This window comes from Gordionus sp. m RMFG-2023, chromosome 1, assembly GCF_954871325.1.
Source record: "Gordionus sp. m RMFG-2023 chromosome 1, tfGorSpeb1-WG-v2, whole genome shotgun sequence".
NCBI classification, from domain to species: domain Eukaryota; kingdom Metazoa; phylum Nematomorpha; class Gordioida; order Chordodea; family Parachordodidae; genus Gordionus; species Gordionus sp. m RMFG-2023.
In genome coordinates this window covers 32,605,245-32,626,087 of record NC_088775.1, presented here as the reverse complement: position 1 = coordinate 32,626,087, position 20,843 = coordinate 32,605,245, and the positions used below count along the sequence as shown (strand labels likewise).

Genomic DNA, 20,843 nt, shown 5'->3' with positions numbered 1-20,843 from the left:
ATCTTCGAAAATTAGCAACGACTTGTGAATTTGGGGAATATTTGAATACCGCTTTAAGAGATAAATTCATATTTGGACTTTAAAAAATCCTAAAATATTACAAAGATTATCATCAGAGGATGAGTTAGATATAAATAAGGCTATTCAAATAGCTACTACGGTAGAAATAGCTATAAAGAACACAGAATTAATACAAAAAAATTAAACTACAATTGATCATTTAGAAGATGAACATGACAATATAAAAATAATTATAAAAGTAAATAATTATAATAATAAACAATCAAAAAAATATAATTACTATAATTCGAGCTACAAAAAACCAAATCCCTGCCACTCCTGCGGCGGAAACCATAGAAGGAAAAATTTATTTTTCAAGAATACCACTTGTTATAAATGAAACAAAATTGGGCACATTGCTCGAGTCTGTAGAAAAGAAATAGTGAATTTTATTAATAATAAAACAAACGAATATAATACAGAATTTTGGGTGGATGTTAAAATAAACAACAGCGATATCAGAATGAAATTAGATACTGGAGCTGGGGTAAGCATAATTAACGAAATAGATTGGAAAAATAAACTTAATTATCCTGGATTAATAAATTGCATGCTAAAACTTAAAAGCTATACGGGAACCAATATACCACTATTAGGTCAAACTGTAGTAAAAGTACAATATAAAGGACGAACATTAGAACTACCTCTCATAATTACAAAAGGATATGCCAAAAATCTCATTGGAAGAAACTGGATAACTAAATTTCCCAAAATGACTGAAATACCCGAAAGGACCATACAAATAAATAACATTTATATACAAAATGAATTTCCTCAATTATTTATTAAAGAATTGGGCTGCTTGAAAGATTTTAAGGCACAAATATATATGAAAAACGAGAAACCAATTTTCTGTAAATCACGTCCCGTACTATATGCATTAAAAGATAAAGTTGAAGAAGATTTAGACAGATTGCTAAAAATAAGAGTAATAGAAAAAATTAATCATTCACTTTATGCATCACCCATATTAATTGTTCAAAAGAATTATAAAACATTAAGAATTTGCGGGGATTTTAAAAGAACTATAAATCAAAATATTAATATTGATCAGAGACCTGCAGAGGCACCATTTGCACTTCCCGGCCCGGCCGGATATTTTTTAAAAAAAATTTTTACAGCCCGGATTTAAAAATTTCAGGCCTGGCTCGGAATTTTTTAAAATTATATTCGACCTGGTATATAGAAAAATTCACCTATGAGGTATTTTACCAAATTTTTCAGCGAGTATTATCGCTTATTATTTAAAATAATAAATGTAAAAAGCTAATATTTTGAGAATATTATAATTGAATTTATAAAAATTATAAAACTGTTATTTATAAAAATGGATATTTTGAGCATTAACTATATTTTATATTGCATTTATAAAAATAAAACTAATATTCATAAAAATGGTAATAATATTTTGAGCATATACTATATTTTATATTGCATTTAAAAAAAATAAAACTAATATTTAATTTATAAAAATGGAAAATATTTTGAGAATATAATATATTGTATTTAATTTACTATTTAATTTATAAAATAAAAATAAATCGCTATTTAAAAATGCATGTATAATAAATAGTATTTTGAAAATATAATCTAATTGCACAATATTAATATAATTTATTTTATAATATAAATTTTTAACAAAAGAAGATAATTGTTTTATATAATATTGTAAAAAAAAATAATGAAAAATGTTGGATTAAAAACTTTCATGACTCAAGGTAAAATATAATAAATGCAATAAATATTTGACAGTTTGCAAAGTAAAAAACCAGCCTGATTGACGAAACCCTATACTCAAGAAAGATATTAAAAATTCACAAATATCATGAAGAAAGAGAAGCATATCTACCTTTTCAGTTGAAGAATTACTTCTTCTTTCTTCAAGAATTCTCCCAGTAGTGGAAAAATTCCGCTCACAGCTTACACTTGAAGCATGAATTGCCAATACCCGTTTTGCCAATTTTGCTAAAATTGGAAATTCGCTTTGATGAGCCGCCCACCACTCTAACAAATTATCCACCTTAAATGTTTCATATATTTTTTTATTTATGTAATTATAATATTCATCATCGGGTATTGACATATTACCAGAATTACCATCGCCCCATTTGTCATAAAACGATTCAGTTTGTTTAACAACAGTCGTAATTTGACTGGTCGATGGTATTTCATTTACTTCCTGAGCCTCTTGTAATTTAATATTATATAGTTTTCCGTCATCTTGCGATCTGTCCCTGACAACATACGTAATTGCTTGAATTTGGGACAGAGAAAAAGAGAAATAAAATAATACTTGTGTAAAACAAATTTTTCAATTAAAAAATGCTTTATATTAAAATCAATTTTATTTCTCCTTTTTCGCTTTGAAAGGTATTACAAACTTTAAGAAGTTCATAATACCAAATCCGGGTTTAACAATCTTAGGCCCGGCCCGGATATATTTAAAAAAAATTTTTTTAGGCCCGGCCCGGGTATATTTAAAAAATTTAAAATACGGCCGGGCTTAGGGCCGGGCCTGCAGGTCTCTGATAAATTCTTTGAATTTTGTAACCCCAAATATGATGACGAGAACTTCTCTTTCTATTTGCTATAATTTTTCTCAGCAGCATTTAGTGTTCTTGAGGCGAATTCAATTGGTCTTCCTTACCCTCCTCTATATGTGATATTACTGCCCCAATTCCTATGGCTGTCGCATCTGTTGCTAATATAATGGGTAATTTTGGATCATAATGTTGTAATATAGGAGTACTACTTATTTCTAGCTTTATTTTTTTATATGCGTCTTTGCATTCATTAGTCCATCTCTAAGCAACTGCTTTTTCTAATAATTTATATAATGGTTTGCTTTGGTTGCAAAATTTGAAATAAATTTTGAATATGTTGCTAACCCTAGAAATGACTGTAATTGTTTCAAGTTTGTTGGTTCTGGTGCTTTTTTAACTGCTTCAGTATTTTTTTCGGTAATTGTAATCCCGTTTTTTGAAATATTGTGTCCTAAGTACTCGACATTTGGTTTGAAAAATTTACATTTTTCTATTTTTAGCTTGATTCTATTTTCATCTAGACATTTTAGTACCTTTTTTAAATTTGTTTCATGCTTCTCTCTATTTTTCCCAGTTATTATAATATCATCTAAATAACAAGCTACTCCTTCATAACCTTTTAATAAATTCTCGATGGCCCGCTGAAATATAGCTGGAAAAGACGATATACCAAAAAGTAGTCTTGTATATTTAAATAATCTTCTATGCGTATTGATTACAAGATATTTTTGAGACTCTTCCCCCACTTTAATTTGAAAATAGGCATCTGAGAGATCCAATATTGAAAATTCCTCTCATTTCCCAAACTGGCTAATAAATCTTGGATTCTTGGTATTGGGTATGAATCAATATCAGAGACCTGCAGGCCCAGCCCTAAGCCCGGCCCGGCCGTATTTTAAATTTTTTAAATATACCCGGGCCGGGCATAAAAAAATTTTTTTCAAACATATCCGGGCCGGGTCTTATAAATTTTTTTAAAATATATCCGGGCCGGGCCTCAGATTGTTAAACCCGGGCCGGGCCTTAATATTTTTTATAAAAATTTTTACATTATGAGTTAATGTTTATAAGATTATATTATATTATAGTTATGATTAATATAATATTGGGTGATGGTTAACACTACCTAACACCCACAAGTCGATCTAATTATTTATTTCCTGCAAATTTATTCAAAGTATTAATATATTTTTTTATAATTCATATCTAAATTTTTACAACATATTTTACCAAAACAATCAAATAAAGGAATATCTTAAATAAGCCCCAATATTCAAGTATTATTAATATATTTTTTTATAATTCATATCTAAATTTTTAGAATATATTTTACCAAAATAATCAAATAAAGGAATATCTTAAATAAGCCCCAATATTCAAGTATTTTATTAATATATTTTTTTATAATTCATATCTAAATTTTTAGAATATTTACCAAAACAATCAAATAAAGGAATATTTAAATAAGCCCCAATATTCAAGTATTATTAATATATTTTTTTATAATTCATATCTAAATTTTTAGAATATATTTTACCAAAACAATCAAATAAAGGAATATCTTAAATAAGCCCCAATATTCAAGTATTATTAATATATTTTTTTATAATTCATATCTAAATTTTTAGAATATAATTTACAAAAACAATCAAATAAAGAAATATCTAAAATAAGCCCCAATATTCAAGTATTATTAGTATATTTTTTTATAATTCATATCTAAATTTTTAGAATATTTACCAAAACAATCAAATAAAGGAATATCTTAAATAAGCCCCAATATTCAAATATTATTAATATATTTTTTATAATTCATATCTAAATTTTTAGAAATATTTACCAAAACAATCAAATAAAGGAATATCATGGCACAAAATAGTAATGATATAATTAATAAAATTAAAAATAATATTCATTCTTTTAGAAATACAAATAATAATTTAAAATCTGAAATATGGGCTAAATTTAACATCATCATAGATGAAAAAAAACATTGGCTACATACAATGTAAGAATTGTTCAAATTTATTATCTTATAATTATAAACATGGTACATCACATTTAAAAAGACATAAATGTGATGGTAAATCCATGAAAATTAATAAAAAAATTTTACACCTGAAAAACCAACCTATAAATGTAATATAAAATATTTAAAAGAAAAATTTATAGATCATTCCTTAACACTTTGCGCTAAAGATATTAGACCTTTCGAAATGATAGCTGGGAATGGGTTTCTTGAATTCAGCCAGGCTCTAGTCGATGTTGGGGCAAAGTATGGTAAAATAGATATCAACTCATTGATTTCACATCCCACCACTCTATCACGCCACCTTAAAGAAAAATGTAATAAAATAAGAAACATTTTGGTTGATACTATTGTCCCAGTAATCAAGAATCGATTTATGGCTGCTTCCACTGATATATGGTGCGATGACCATAAAAAGAACTCGTTTATAACAGTTAACATGCACTATATATCAGATGACTGGAAGTTAGTGAAGAGAAACCTATTTACCGCTAAATTTAAAGAAGTGTCAAAGACTAGCAAAGTAGTTAAGGATAAACTATTAAAAAAATTTCATATTTTTAATTTTAACACTAACGATTTTATTAATATAATATTTGTTACAGACCAAGGTAAAAATATTATAAAAGCATTGGAGTTAAATGAACGATTAAATTGTTCTTGTCATATATTATCTACAATTTTAAGAAATTCATTTAACTTCAAATATTTGGAAAGTAATGCCCCATTAATAAAATCAACAATAGATAATACTAAAATATTAGTGGGGCATTTAAAACAAAGTAATAAATGCCAGCATTTGAAAGCCCTTTATCAAGATATAGAAGTCCGCTGGAACTCTAAATACAATATGCTCAATTCTGTTTATTCTCAAAATGAAGAAATTTTAAAAGTTCTTCAAGAACATGGGGGATCGGAAAAGTATTATATTATAGACTTTCCGATCCTTCAGGATCTAGTCAAAATTCTTGAGAATTTTAACAGAGCTATTGTTGAGTTACAGTCGGACTCTTGTACTCTTTATAAAGTGGTAATTTGGTATTATGAACTTCTTGAAGTTTGTAATACCTTTCAAAGCGAAAAGGGAGAAATAAAATTGATTTTACTTAATATAAAGCATTTTTTAATTGAAAAATTTGTTTTACACAAGTATCATTTTATTTCTCTTTTTCTCTACACAGGTATCATTTTATTTCTCTTTTTCTCTGTCCCAAATTCAAGCAATTATGTATATTGTCAGGGACAGATCACAAGATGACGGAAAACTATATAAAAGATTATATTATATTACAAGAGGCTCAGGAAGTAAATGAAATACCATCGACTAGTCAAATTACGACTGTTGTTAAACAAACTGAATCGTTTTATGACAAATGGGGCGATGGTGTAATATGTCAATACCCGATGATGAATATTATAATTACATAAATAAAAAAATATATGAAACATTTAAGGTGGATAATTTGTTAGAGTGGTGGGCGGCTCATCAAAGCGAATTTCCAATTTTAGCAAAATTGGCAAAAAGGGTATTGGCAATTCCTGCTTCAAGTGCAAGCTGTGAGCGGAATTTTTCCACTACTGGGAGAATTCTTGAAGAAAGAAGAAGTAATCTTCAACCTGAAAAGGTAGATATACTCGCTGAAAAATATGGTAAAATAACTCATAGGTGAATTTTTGTATATACCAGGTCGAATATAATTTTAAAAAAATTCCGAGCCGGGCCTGAAATTTTTTTTTAAAAAATATCCAGGCCGGGCCTTAAATTTTTTTTAAAAAATATCCAGGCCGGGCCTTAAATTTTTAAATCCGGGCCGGGCCGTAAAAAATTTAAAACCGGGCCGGGCAAAAGGTGCCACTGCAGGTCTCTGGAATTTATATATGGAAAAAAGTTCACATTACAAACAAACCACAAGCCATTAATGAGTTTATTTCATCCAAGAAAAGATATACAAACAACAACTACAGTGAAAATACAAAGATGAGCTTTATTATTAGCAGGTTACCAATATGAAATAAAAGTCAAAAGTATTCGACAAATAGCAAATGCTGACATGTTATCTAGATTACCTATAAAGGGAACCCCAATATCAAAAGAAGAAATGCTAGATCAAATACAGGTGGGAGAAACACCTTTAAATGCAAGCGAAATTGAAAGAGAAACAATGAGAGATGATATACTTTCTAAAGTATGCAGATATACAATAGATGGATGGCCAATAAACTATGATGCATGTTTAAAGAAGTGTAGTCAAAGGAGAGAGGAAATTACAACAAAGAGAGGTTGTTTATTGTGGAGAACTAAAATGATAATACCACAATACCGAAACAACGAGTTAGACATGGTACATCAAGGACATATTGGAATGGTAAAAATGAAGATGAGAGCAAGACAATAAGCGTGGTGGCCTAATATAAACCAAGATATAGGAACATGAGTCGAAAAATGTAGAATGCCATGAACAACACGATATGCCTCAAAAGACAACATTTTAAAATTGGCCAAAACCACCAACAGCAGAGCACCGGACCATTTCAAAATCATTCTGGTAGTGATAGATGCTAGCGGTAGCTGGCCAGAAATAGTTCCCATGACTAGTACTACAACCGAAAGCACGATCAAAATATTAAGAAATATTTTTGCCAGATTCAGATTTCTTAAGATATTCGTTTCTGATAACGAACCACAATTCAGCAGCAAAGAATTCCATGATATCTGCGAAAAAAACGGAATACAATTAGTGCACGGAAGTCCTTACCATCCTCAGACAAAGGCATGGCCGAACGATTAGTTCGAACTTTTAAACAGAGCATGAATAAAAGAAACGAGAGGGATTTAGATACCATTCTAGCTATTTTTCTCTACAATTACAGAAATACACCAGGGGCAGAAAGTAAACAAAATCCCGCTGAAATACTACTAAAAATTAAACCTAGAGGATTGTTAGACCAAATAATCGAACGGGGGAACAAAAAGGACGAGAAGTTAGAATACTACACTCAAAAATTCGAGATAAATGAAAAAGTGTGGTCGCGCATTTACAATAATAAAGAAAAAAAATGGGAAAAAGCCATTATTAAAAGCATACTCGGATCACTACGATATGAAGTAAGTATAGAGGGTAAAACGATTATACGTCATACTGATCAATTAAGGAAAAGAACCGAAAATATATTGACTGATGAATACGAATTAGAAGAGAGACCCGAAGTGGAAGAGAGAACCGAAGAGAGAGTAGACAAAGATGACATAATAAGCAATAACGATTGAATCTAAAGGAGAGGGAGGAAGAAACTACAAGTCAAGATCGTTATCCCAAAAGAATACGAACGAAACCCAATAGATTGGGGATAAATGATAAGCAATGAATTGTTGTTTTGTATTTTTTGTAAAATGTTTATTTTCATTATTTATATTATCATATGAATTTGAATAAAGAAAAAAGGAGATTTTGAAAAATAAATAAAAAATTGCGATTTCGATATTTCCATAATTACTAAAAAAGACACAACATTAACCTTTTTTATTACTTGTAATTCTTTAGACAAAAAATTTTTTATATCCGCAATCGAAAATATTTAATATTGTAATAAATAGATAAATATTTTGTATTAAAAATATTATCTTTAGAAATGTCTTGTATTGTTTTACTTTCATAATTTGTATGCATAATAATATGAAATTCAATAATTGTTCAGAATATGCAAATTTCAATTAAAAAGGTATAATATATTAATATAAAACCCGGCCAAAGGCCAAGCAAAAGTGGGATGAAAGGCCCGCAAAATAGGACATATGGGGAGGCTTCATCTCCTCCCATAAATTTTTTAACGCCCCTGCCGGTCGCGATTGAAAAGTCTCATATTGCATGCAGAAAATAAACAAGAAAATTTGCTTTATACCACAATAAGAAACATTTTAATTTTTCAATATGAAGATTTTTATTGAATAATGAAAATATGATTAAAAAGATTGAATAATATTTGAAATAATTAAAAATAACTGGTTATTAGGTCGCCTATTAAAAATTAGAGGTGTGTTATGTGGAATTAAAGGGAAAAAAATTGGGATAACGTAATATATAATTTTTCTAAAGTGTTTGAGTCAGCAATAAAATAAACGAAACTGCGCACAAATTGAGCGTTTTAAACGCCCGGTTGCAAACAAATAATGCATTTCAAATGATAGATAAGTGAAAATTCCAGCTGACGTTAGAAACTATTATACTTATTTATTCGTTCATTTTGCACGTTGGTCCACGATCAGTTCTATAAGAATTGCGTTTTTGGAAAGAAAGCCGACAAAATCTTGTTACCCTGATATTAATAGTGAGAGATGGCATTAAAAATCCCTTCCTAGTTGTTTAATTGTAGGTAAATTAAATTTAATATATAACATGTAAAAAAATTACTTATCTTTTAAAATGGAATGTTTTGAAAATTAATGAAATAAAAAGGCAGACGATAATATAATTTACAAAAACCAATTCTTTTATAACTTAGTTAAAATTTGAATCAACGACACTAATAAAATCAATCTTAATTTAAACAAGGGATGCGTTACGTTTTTTTATTAAAAAAGCATTGCAAAACTAAAACACTCAATTTGTGCGCAATATAATTCAATTATTCTTTTCCTTAATCGTTGCACGAATGTGATTTGGTTAAAAATTAAAAATCAATATTCATTTCTCATGTTATTTTTAATATCAAATTTTTGTCCTGAAACATTTACATAATTCAGTCTGCCATTCCTAAGATTTTTGTAATTTGGTATATAATTTATTTGAATGATTAATGATGTCAATTAATTAATTATATGGTAATAAGCTAAGTATATAATAAGAAAATTTATAAAATATACCATATAAAAAATTATTATTCGCAAATTTATCGCCATTTGTGCTTCCCCGCCCCCACTTTTCTTGACTGGAGAAATGGGGGATGCGAAATAAATAAGAATGTAAAAAATTGCAGTTTCGGCTATTTGCATCGGTAAAAATTATAGATACAATCTGATACCGATACTTTATAAATACAGTTACTTTTTATTGGTAAGCCTAAAGTGTGATATCCATAACAATGTTGGCATCAAAAAAATTATCATAGATCGAATTTGCATCGTAAAAATTTTTTTTGATATTGATTGATAAATTCAATATTTCTCCATTATAAATTTTTACCCGATTATTTAAAAATGGTAAAATTATACAATATAATTGAAAAATTATAACTTAGATAAGAGTAGTAAGGAGCAATAGTAGAACTAGAAATATCAAACCCGAGTCGAATATAAAATATAATATTACCAGAGTATTTCATCTTCTGTGAAGGGGATTGCCGTAATTGGTTTATTAATTGTAAGTTAGCGTGAACGTTTTCGTTATCGTTGGCATAACTCGTGGATGTTGATGTTACTAATGAATGTGATGTGGAGAAGAATAAACATAATGCAAAAATAAAAATAGTCATGTATCATCCGTGATTAAAGCTTGTTTTTTTAATCGACAAAATAAAATTATTATCATACTTTCGAAAGGCTTGACGAGTTTGTTGCAGGAAAACTTACCCTCTTTTTCGAGCTTAGAGAGTGTTTCCTTTTGCTTGGTCACGATCATCCGTTCCTCCAGCTGCTCAAAATCGGCATTGACTTCTGGCATGGAAGGAAGATCGAATTCGTTTGTCAGCTATCATAAAATTTTAGCAACGATACATAAAAAAAGGTTTTATTATGGAATTGTAAAGAAGTTTAATTTGATAGAGGAAATGTTTTTTAAAAAAATTTGAATAAATTAAAATAAAATACCGAAATTGGAGTCAGATGTCTTGGTTTCTTGTTCCTAGGGGACCTCCTATTCTTCTGTTTTAGGGATATTTTGTGATAAGCAGCATCGTTCTTTAAGCTACAGCTGAATGAATTAGTTCCGAGTGATACTTCATAGGAAGAACCTTAAATGTGAGTAAAGATTTATGATAATAGAATTATTTATCAAAAATTTGATTGATGTTTAAAGGTACCGTTTATCAATAAACTGGTTAATTAATTTATTTTTTGAATTTTATTTTAAATATATATTTATCATGATAAAGTGCTGCGAGTTTTTTTGTTTGATTTATTAATTTAAATTAGGTTTATTTAAGGAGATAGTATCGTTTAGTAAAGCAATTAAATCTACCATAAATTTCATATCAAAAAATTTTTTTTAAACTATTTTACCATATGTTATTATTATACATAATATGAACGTATAAAAGTTTAATCTTAATTTAACTTCAATGGCCTAAAAAAAAATAAACTGTTTCAATGTAATACATACATACTTAGATTACAATATATACACACGCATATACCAAATTCCTAATAAACTTATTAAGGCAAAACTTTGTGAACCTGACGTAGTACAATTTCTCAGTCCAAGACTTAAAAACGCGTTTTATAATGTAGCATTTTTTTTAAAGTATGCCAAAACAAGAATCTCCTATTTTCAAAAAATGGATTTTATAATGTAATACGATATCTTTATCGTTTGATTTCACAACTCGTGTACTCTGGCATACATATATTATTGGTAGGAAGGATTAAAAATTTTGAAATGTTTGAAAATAATGTGTAATTTTTGATTTGTACATAACGATCAAATGTTTTTTCTTTTCAAAAAAAAAATGATTTTAGAATCAATAAAATATACAAAAAAAGTTTGAGTGTTTTATTATTATAATAAATATAATTATATTTTGGGTAAAGATCAATTAGTTCATCAATTTATATGTTTACAAATACATTTAAACGAAAACGGCAAGATATAAATTTTATTTTCCTAGGGTGATTAAAATAAAATAAAGCTAGCGCAAACTTTTGAATGAGGTATATTGAAGATAACATAACAATCACATTCTCACAGCAAGGTTTAATATTAATTACAAAATGGCTAAAAAAAGGCGACTATAATTTAGAAATTCATTTAAAGCTTTTAAAATATACAGTATTAATATGATTTGTTGTAACACATGTCAACAATGTGAATAAACATTCTTATATGGTGTTCAAACTTTCCATAATTATTGAAAAAACTTGTTGAGAAAATTAAATTTTTTTTTATTAATTATAAAAGTTTGAAAACTTAATGAAGACAATTTTTCAAAATTTGAACAGGAACGAATATAGCTTTTTTAATATTTTGGACATAGGTTTAAAAGAGAAAATGAGTATTTAAAAAATCTACTATAAAAATAATTTACTAATATTTTTACTTTTAAAGTATTATTCCATATTTTAATTTTATTTGTTAAGATATTTTTATGATCAATTCGAGACGCCAAAATTAAAAAACACTATTTATTTATTCTTATATATATATAAAATATTACACAATACAAATCAATTATAAATTCAATCATTTAAAGGAATGCATCGAATTCCATCTTCAATGAATTTTGTGGTGTGAGAATAAAAATTTGAAAAATTATATGTAAAATAGCTCCTCAAAATACGCGTAACAGTAGCAATAACTTCTATTCTGTTAATTGGTTTAGGATAATTTGATCGGTATTGATTTTTAAGCTATAATATTTTTTATGGTGTAGCCGTTATTATTATCTAATAATTCTGCTATTTTAGCTTGTAGTTCTGCGTTATCCTTCTTTTTCCGTCCTCGTTGTTTCATTATATAATCTTTTAATAGGTCGTCGTAATATTCAGGGAAGGTTTCCCGCTTGAAGCGATAAACTGAACCAAGGGATAAATTAAGGTCTTGGGCAATTGTCTTTGCTTTGGGCTGATCATCAATTGGCTTGCTCAGCCATATTTTAGCCAATTCAATTTTTTCATGACTCCAGTTACCCTTTTTTTTCCTCATAGGAATAGGATCAAGATTTGATTGTTCTTGAATATTCGAATTTTGATATCGATTAGTAATGTCAGAAAGACATCTACGGGAATTTGATGGACTGGATGAATTGCTTTGGTATCTATTTGTTATTTCAGATAACCCCCCAAGAGAATATGAAGTTTCATTAAATGTATCTAAAATTATGTATATAAAGTTAGTAAATAATCGAATATTATATTAACAAACTTAAACTGGAGAAAGATTTAAAATACTAGCGATAGTAAAATTTGACATTTAAAAGAAATAGAAATACAGATTTTAATCTGAAAAAAATTATTAGAAATTTAAAATTAAAATTGTCGAAAATTTATAAAAGTAAACATAATAAAGTTTTAAATCAAGTTAAATTACAAGTTTTTAAAAATAATAATGTTTTTCGCAACATGTTCTTTGAATTAAATTTTTTTTAAAAAGGATCTATTTTTCTCAACAAGTTTTTTCAATAATTATGGAAAGTTTGAACACCATATAAGAATGTTTATTCACATTGTTGACATGTGTTACAACAAATCATATTAATACTGTATTATATGTAAATTTAATAAATTATAACTCTTTGTCGGTAGTTTTGGTAAGATTTAGTTTAGCGTGGTAATTTTTTTTAAACTATAAAAAAAAAAGAAAACAAGATTGTATTTAAAATAAAATAATTTCATATAATATTTATTATATAAATTTTACGATGCCTCAATTGACAGAGGCGGTCTTTTAATTTTTTATCAGCGTTAGGCGGCGCGCCGATTTCGCCGCCGCATAATAAATAAGCGGCGGCTGCGGCGTGCTATTTATTTTAAAAAAATTTTAGAATTTAATTTATAATTCAATGTATTACATTTTTTTTATAATTTATTAGGGCACTCTTAATTCTAACATTATTAGTGTTGTTAAAGTAACTACAGTGTTTTGTGATGATTTAATGTAACATATTGACGATTTAATTTAAACACATGCATATATAATTATATTATTTCTTTTGTTGTACATTTGTAAAGATTATAATTATATATGCATGTGTTTAAATTAAATCGTCAATATGTTATATTAAATCATCACAACACTGTAGTTACCTTTACATATTTGCCAAAAAATAACTGTAACTAGTTATATTTTTTGATATATAACTGCCAAAAGTAACGAGTTACTTTTAAAAATATATATGTATAAATCTAATTAATATATTCCAGTAATTAATTTTATTTTTAATATGTTTTTTTTTAAATAATAAAACATTTATTAAAATTATAATACTATATCAATATTCTATGTAAAAATATATAATTAAAAGAGACTAAAATAATGTATTTAGGTTTGGTCGGCAGGGCTTAATGACCCATGTATAGATATACATTTGGATCGACAAATTTTGATTGATATTCTTTGTCGTAGGTAGAAGCCTTTTTTGGATCACCTGTGATTAAACGTAACCTTTGCTCTATTGTTGTGAATAATTTTAGGACTTTGGGTCTAAATTATCAACAGGTGTCTAAGACTACCGGAACAAACAAAAGATTATTAAGGTGGCTATATTTATTTGTTTTTGTATTTTTAGCTTTCGTGATAGAGTTGAAAGAAAAAGATCTGGCAAAACGGTCTACACATGTATAATCCCAAGCGAGGGGTATACCTTGGTTTCAAGGGACTAGCGTCATTCCATTAGGGCTGAAGCCAGAGGGTTCCAGTGTAGAAGGAATATTTGCGGATTTCAAGGGGTTTAAGGCTAACGATATTAGTTTTACAAAGGACACATGATGTTGGCGTTACCATTTCACAAAACGAAGACTTATAGCTATTTTAAGTTCTTCGTTGGTTAATAAACAAGCCTAAATTAGAACTAGGTATAGTTTCCTTTCTAACTAACCAAGGTGGCATATGGCTGAGGCTGGAATTATTTATATTAGTTTTACAAAGGACACATGATGTTGGCGTTACCATTTCACAAAACGAAGACTTATAGCTATTTTAAGTTCTTCGTTGGTTAATAAACAAGCCTAAATTAGAACTAGGTATAGTTTCCTTTCTAACTAACCAAGGTGGCATATGGCTGAGGCTGGAATTATTTGATCCATCAAAAGAGTCGTATTGTTGTCATTCTGTATACTCGGGATTGGATTTAAGGGGAGAAAGAGCGATGGAGATTTTCTTGGAACAGTTTTGAAGTGTAAGTATTCAACGCAATGCTATATCAATGATAAATTCCAGTCTCTTTGTCTTAAATTTGGATATGAGCAGCTTGGATAATCTTTGCTCCAGAGGTTTAATGCTGCCATATGATGTGGATTAGATAGTATCCAAGTCTCCAAGTGTGTATGGAAATTTAGCAACAGAGGTTAAAAAGGCTGAAATGCTTAAAGATATGGGGGAATGGATACCTACATCACCTAACTGTTGTGGAAGGGCTCACATGTAAAATTTTAGGAATATTAATAAAAAATATTTAAATAAATAAAAGACCTGATGAGCAGGTAAATGTTTTAAAATATTTTTCATTCTATTGAATTTGACAAGAAATTTATCTCTAAAATGAAATATAGCACTTTCACCTACAATGGGTGAACCTAGGTGGGTAAAGCTAGTTTTGTCCACTACAATAAAATTTTCAGGCGGGTAGTCCGATTCAAGGGTGTGATAAATTAATTTTAAAATAAATTTTTTTTTTAAATTTATTAATTTAAAATTTTGTTTAAATGTCTGATTGTGTTCACAAAAGATATGCAACAATAATATAATTTCCCTTCCAAATAGATTTTCTTTTCTTAAATTGTTACAATGCTGGGTTTTCATAATTTTTTAACCAAATTCAATTAATAAACCTATTTTTAATATTATATTTCTTAACCTATTTAGCACAATATATTCCATATTTTTTGTCCTAAAGTTGCTGGTAATATTTATGGAATTTCATAAGTATTAAATGTATTTTTTTTTTAATTTTACTAAATTAGATTATAGAACTTAGTATAAGGAACGACAAAGATTTAGATTATTTTAGAATTAAATAATTTTCGAATAAACTACTAAATTAGTAATCATTACTTACTAATAAGAAAAAATTTCAGGCCCGGCCCGGATTTTTTAAAAATATATTATATTTATTTTTGATTTTTATAGCTAATAATGGCGATTTCAAATATTTGGTTTTAAAATATACGGCCCCGGATATTTTTTTAAAAAAATAATTCAGACCCGGTGTAGTATTGTAAAAACAATACCATCTAAATTCAATACTGTATTGATTCTACAATATTGTAAAATCAATACCGTATTGATTCTACAATATTGTAAAATCAATACCGTATTGATAATTTATGACCGAACCTCAACTTTTAAGAATTAAACCTAAAATTTATGAATGAAATCGGTACATTTAAATTTATAATTATATTTATATCAAGCAATAACAATTAAATATCAAAATAGGTGAATATAAGTAACAGAAAAATATCATTTCCTGCCAATACTTAGTGACAGAAAATATCCTTCCTTTACTGCTTTAAAATATCACAAATTTTTTAATGATCAAATTGGTACACTTAAATTTATAATTATAATTTTATATCAAGCAAGTACAGATAAATATCAAAAATATTCTTTATTGCTAATACTTATAACAGGAAAATATTCTTCTTTATTGCTTTAAAATATCACAAAATTTTTAATGAATCAAATTGGTACATTTAAATTTATATTTATTCAATTGCTGCCAATACTTGCTTTAAAATATCACCTAATTTTTAAAATCAAATTGGTACATTTAATTTATAATTATATTTATATCAAGCAATAACAATTAAATATCAAATAATAAGAGAATATAAGTAACAGAAAAATATCATTTGCTGCCAATACTTAGTGACAGAAAATATCCTTCCTTTACTGCTTTAAAATATCACAATTTTTTAATGATCAAATTGGTACATTTAAATTTATAATTATAATTTTATATCAAGCAGGAACAGATAAATATCTAAAAAATCCTTTATTGCTAATACTTATAACAGAAAAATATTCTACTGCTTTAAAATATCACAAAATTTTTAATGAATCAAATTGGTACATTTAGATTTATAATTATAAATTTATATCAACAATAACAGATAAATATCAAACAATAAAAGAATATCTAGTAACAGGAAAATATCCTTTACTCCTTAAAAATGATTCAGGTAAAAAAAGTAATTTTAGATGTACGGCAAACAATTTTATTGTTAAAGAAGATATTCTTTATAGAAAAATAAAGAAGGTAAATGTGATCACAAAATAATAATTTCTATTTATTTATTAGCTTTAGTAATAATGGATGAAGCAGAGAAACAAAGGGTAATATCTGTTATTCACCAAGGATCAGATATATCCCTAGAATCTAAAGCTATTGGTGCCCACCTAGGCATTAATAAAACTCAACTTAAACTCTCTGAAAGGTATTTATTATGGTGTTAATTTGTTAATTTTGTGTTTATAGATATTGGTGGCCAAAATTATTTCAAGACACTATTGATTTTATAAAATCATGTGATAGATGTCAGAAGGCCAATACAAGATTATCCAAAATCTCTTCTACTTTGAATCCAATAGATGTACCACCTCTTCCATGGGCTCAAATAGGAATTGATCTTTGCAGCCTGCCCACTTCAGAAGAAGGCTACACATGTATTGCAGTTGCCTCTGATTATTTCACAAAATTAGTTGAGGCAGAACCTATGAAATCAAAGACAGCTGAAGAGACTTGTAAATTTATCTATGGTCTGATTTGCCACCATGGCTGCGCAACTGTAAATCAAATTATATAAATATATATTGGTTAAAAAATGTGCATTTATGATAATTTATAAACTTTTGATTTTATACAATATAGATACAAATCAATGATCAAGGCCGAGAGTTTGTGAATGAAATGGCCACGAGACTACATAAAATGACAGGGACGGAGCAACGTATTTGCAGTGCATATCATCCTCAAGCTAATGGGTTAACAGAAAGGAATAATCGTACTATTCAAAACTTAATGTTAAAGGTTTTGAGTGATGATCAAACACTATGGCCTAGGGTTCTTCCGGAGGTACTGTTTGCAATGCGAACCAGTGTCCACAAATCTACAGGATTCACCCCATTTTATATGATGTATGGCCGGAACGTAAAGCTGCCATCAGACTTAAATTCGAAAATTGAGCCAGATATTGTTAAGGAAATCAATAATAATATTGAGAATAACTTTGAAGAGAGTGAATTATTAGAAAGAATAATGAGCCTATCAGTCGTATGGAAAAGGGCAAAAGAAAATATACTAGTTGCCCAAGATAGACAAAAAAGGGATTATCAAAAAAGGCAAAAGGATAAAATCCCTTATGAAGTCGGGCAACAGGTCCTGATCTGGAACTCACGACGTGCGGATAGAAAGGGTGGAAAAATGTCCGATCCCTGGCTTGGTCCATACATAATTGATAAGGTATATGAGAACGATCTTTATAATATGAGTAATAAAGATAATACTCTATTAAAGCGAAAGTATAACTGGTGTAACCTCAAACTCTACATCCAAAAATCTAATATCGGGGAAGAGGAAAAAGAAAATTCTACCGATATTAAAATAATATTATATAAAGAGCCTAATATTTTCCCGTTACCTTACCTTGCCACGAATTATGCATGGAAGAAATATCATGCTCAGAGGCTAGGCATTCCTCATTCGTCATCAGGAATAAAAAGCCATCGAATTAAGAATTTAAGTTATCCACCTAAATTTGAGGCTGTTCTTGGTGACGGAAATTGTTATTATCGCTGCTTGAGCAAAGAGATCACAGGCAGCGAGAATCACCATGCAATTATAAGGGGATCTATAATCTCTTATATGGTGCTGTTGGAAAATAATGATATTTTTACTGATTTTATGGGGAAGGACATAATAAAACATTGGTTGATACAAAAAAACATCAACTTGGAACGTGGGCGGTTGAATTAGATATCGTAGCATCTGCTACGTTTTTCCAGAAGCCAATTATTATTTATTGTAAAAATGAAATGAAATATATTACATATTCTGCATTATCAAAAATGGACTGTATAAAAATTTTTAATTTAAATATATATTTGATAAATGCATCTTCAGATCATTTTAATCGTACTATAGTGTAATATACACTCAATTTTTTGTGATAATTATGTTTCCTTTTTTGGGATATATTTTCTTTTTATAATATTTTTCTTGTTTTTTTGAAATAAAATTATGTATATCCTTTTTATTTAAATAGTATAAGAAATCAGCCAGTTAGTTTTAATATTATTGCAATAAAATATATATATACAAACAAAAATAGTTGTTTCAGTTTAAAAGAATAATTTAAACATTAAGATTTGATTTTTCTGTATAAAAAATTTTGTATTCCATAAATATAAGTGTTAACTTTTAATCAGCTAAAAATATAATTATATATACATCTAATAAATAAAATGACGATTTTAAGAAGCCAATAGGAAATGTTTAATCAGAGTGATAGATAGTGATTGAGATGCTTGACATAATAGAAAACCTTATTTGTTTGTGATTTGCTTACTTTTGTCTATTAAAATTTTAAGGCTTGAGATTCCAATAATACGATGGATGAAGAAAATTTGTATACATTTTATTTATTTAAAATTTTCTGCAATAATTATATATACATCTAATAAATAAAATGACGATTTTAAGAAGCCAAGAGGAAATGATTAATAAGAGTGAGTGATTGAGATCCTTTGACATAATAGAAACCTTTATTTGTTTGTGATTAGCTTACTTTTGTCTATTAAAATTTTAAGGCTTGAGATTTCAATAATATGATGTATGAAGAAAACTTGTATATATTAAACAAATAAAATTTATATAGGATATTAAGAATTGTAAAATAAATAAACTCCCTTAAAAAATTATATAAAAGAATAGAAAATCATTTATATAATCATTTAAATCTATTTTAAATAAATTTTTACAAATCGAAAATGGCCGCCTATATTTTTGAAGCGACGAAAAATATATATAATAAAAAATATTTTATAATTTTAATGGCCGCCAATATATTTGAAGCGATGAATAAATATATAATAATATTCATTTTAAAATTTTAATGGCCCCCAATATATTTGAAGCGATGAATAAATATATAATAATAAATATTTTAAAATTTTAATGGCCCCCAATAAATTTGAAACGATGAAAAAATATATAATGAATAAATATTTTACAATTTAAATGGCCGCTGATATATTTGAAGCGATGAAAACATCTCTTAAAATCCATACGGTATTGATTCTACAATACCAAAATATCACTACGGTATTGAATCTACAATGATAATATCAATACGGTATTGAAACTACAATGGGTATTGATTTCACAATCATACACCGGCCTGAGTATATTTTAAAAATTAAAATACGTCATGGCCTGTGTACCCGGACCGGGCTTAGGGTCCGGCCTGAAGGTCTCTAATAAATATATTTTATTTTTCTTTATTCGATTTATTATTTTTTTATATAAATAAATTGTATATTTATTTTCAAATAATTAATTATAATTATTATACCTAATTTTTTTATATTAAATAAATGCGTTCAGTAAATAAATAATGCGTTTATGAATGATGTATAAAGTAACTTATTATGTAACTAGATACATTTAAAATATAACTGTAACTAATAACTAGTTACATTTGTAAAAATAATATTCTATTGATTTTTATTAAAACAACTTAAAATATAAATTTGGAATGCAAGCAAAAAAAAGTAAGAAATATAAAAAATTAGAAATCAGATTTAGTAAAATTATAACTATCATGAATAAATAGTATTTTATCAAGATACGTGGGACATAAAGACTTTTTGCATTGAGTATTAATCTAGCGATGGAAAAATCATTCACCTGAGTGTACTGGTTGCAGGTATACAAAGAACCTTCCTAGCTAAATTAGCTAGCCTAGGAAATTCCAGTCGCTTTTTCCCAAAAAGTTAGTGCATCCTCTTCTGGTGTACTATGTTGGCTGAGCAAAATATGGCATTCTTGCTCTATATTGCTAATGTTGTTTTAGGAAGGGAATACTTACTAGCTATTTTAGCTATATATGAACTGGATGTTTGCCCATTAACTTCAACTTGAATCTCACTCTATGCATTTCAATCATGCTCTAAAAGTTTTAACGTCTAATTAAAAATTGAAATGATGTCGTAGAATTCAAATTTAAATATTCTGAAACAATTTTAAGATTTTGAAATCTCAGATAAAGTAATGTCGCTAATATCTATATATAAAATATAATTTATTAATAAAAATATAATATAAAATAAATTACTTGAAATTCG

At 27.5% G+C, this 20,843-nt stretch overlaps 1 protein-coding gene across 5 annotated transcripts in view; it reads right to left on the bottom strand.

The window, feature by feature from the left end:
- The window catches only part of LOC135931449 (uncharacterized), an 82,658-nt gene that overhangs the window by 42,575 nt on the left and 19,240 nt on the right, over positions 1–20,843 (bottom strand). For all 5 annotated transcript variants that reach the window (XM_065468570.1, XM_065468573.1, XM_065468569.1 and 2 more), the window contains exons 5-7: positions 10,436–10,578; positions 10,160–10,316; positions 9,939–10,046 (exon numbers count right to left, since the gene is read on the bottom strand). In XM_065468570.1, coding sequence (XP_065324642.1) covers positions 9,939–10,046; positions 10,160–10,316; positions 10,436–10,578 — 408 coding nt within the window. The remainder of the gene's footprint in view (positions 1–9,938; positions 10,047–10,159; positions 10,317–10,435; positions 10,579–20,843) is intronic.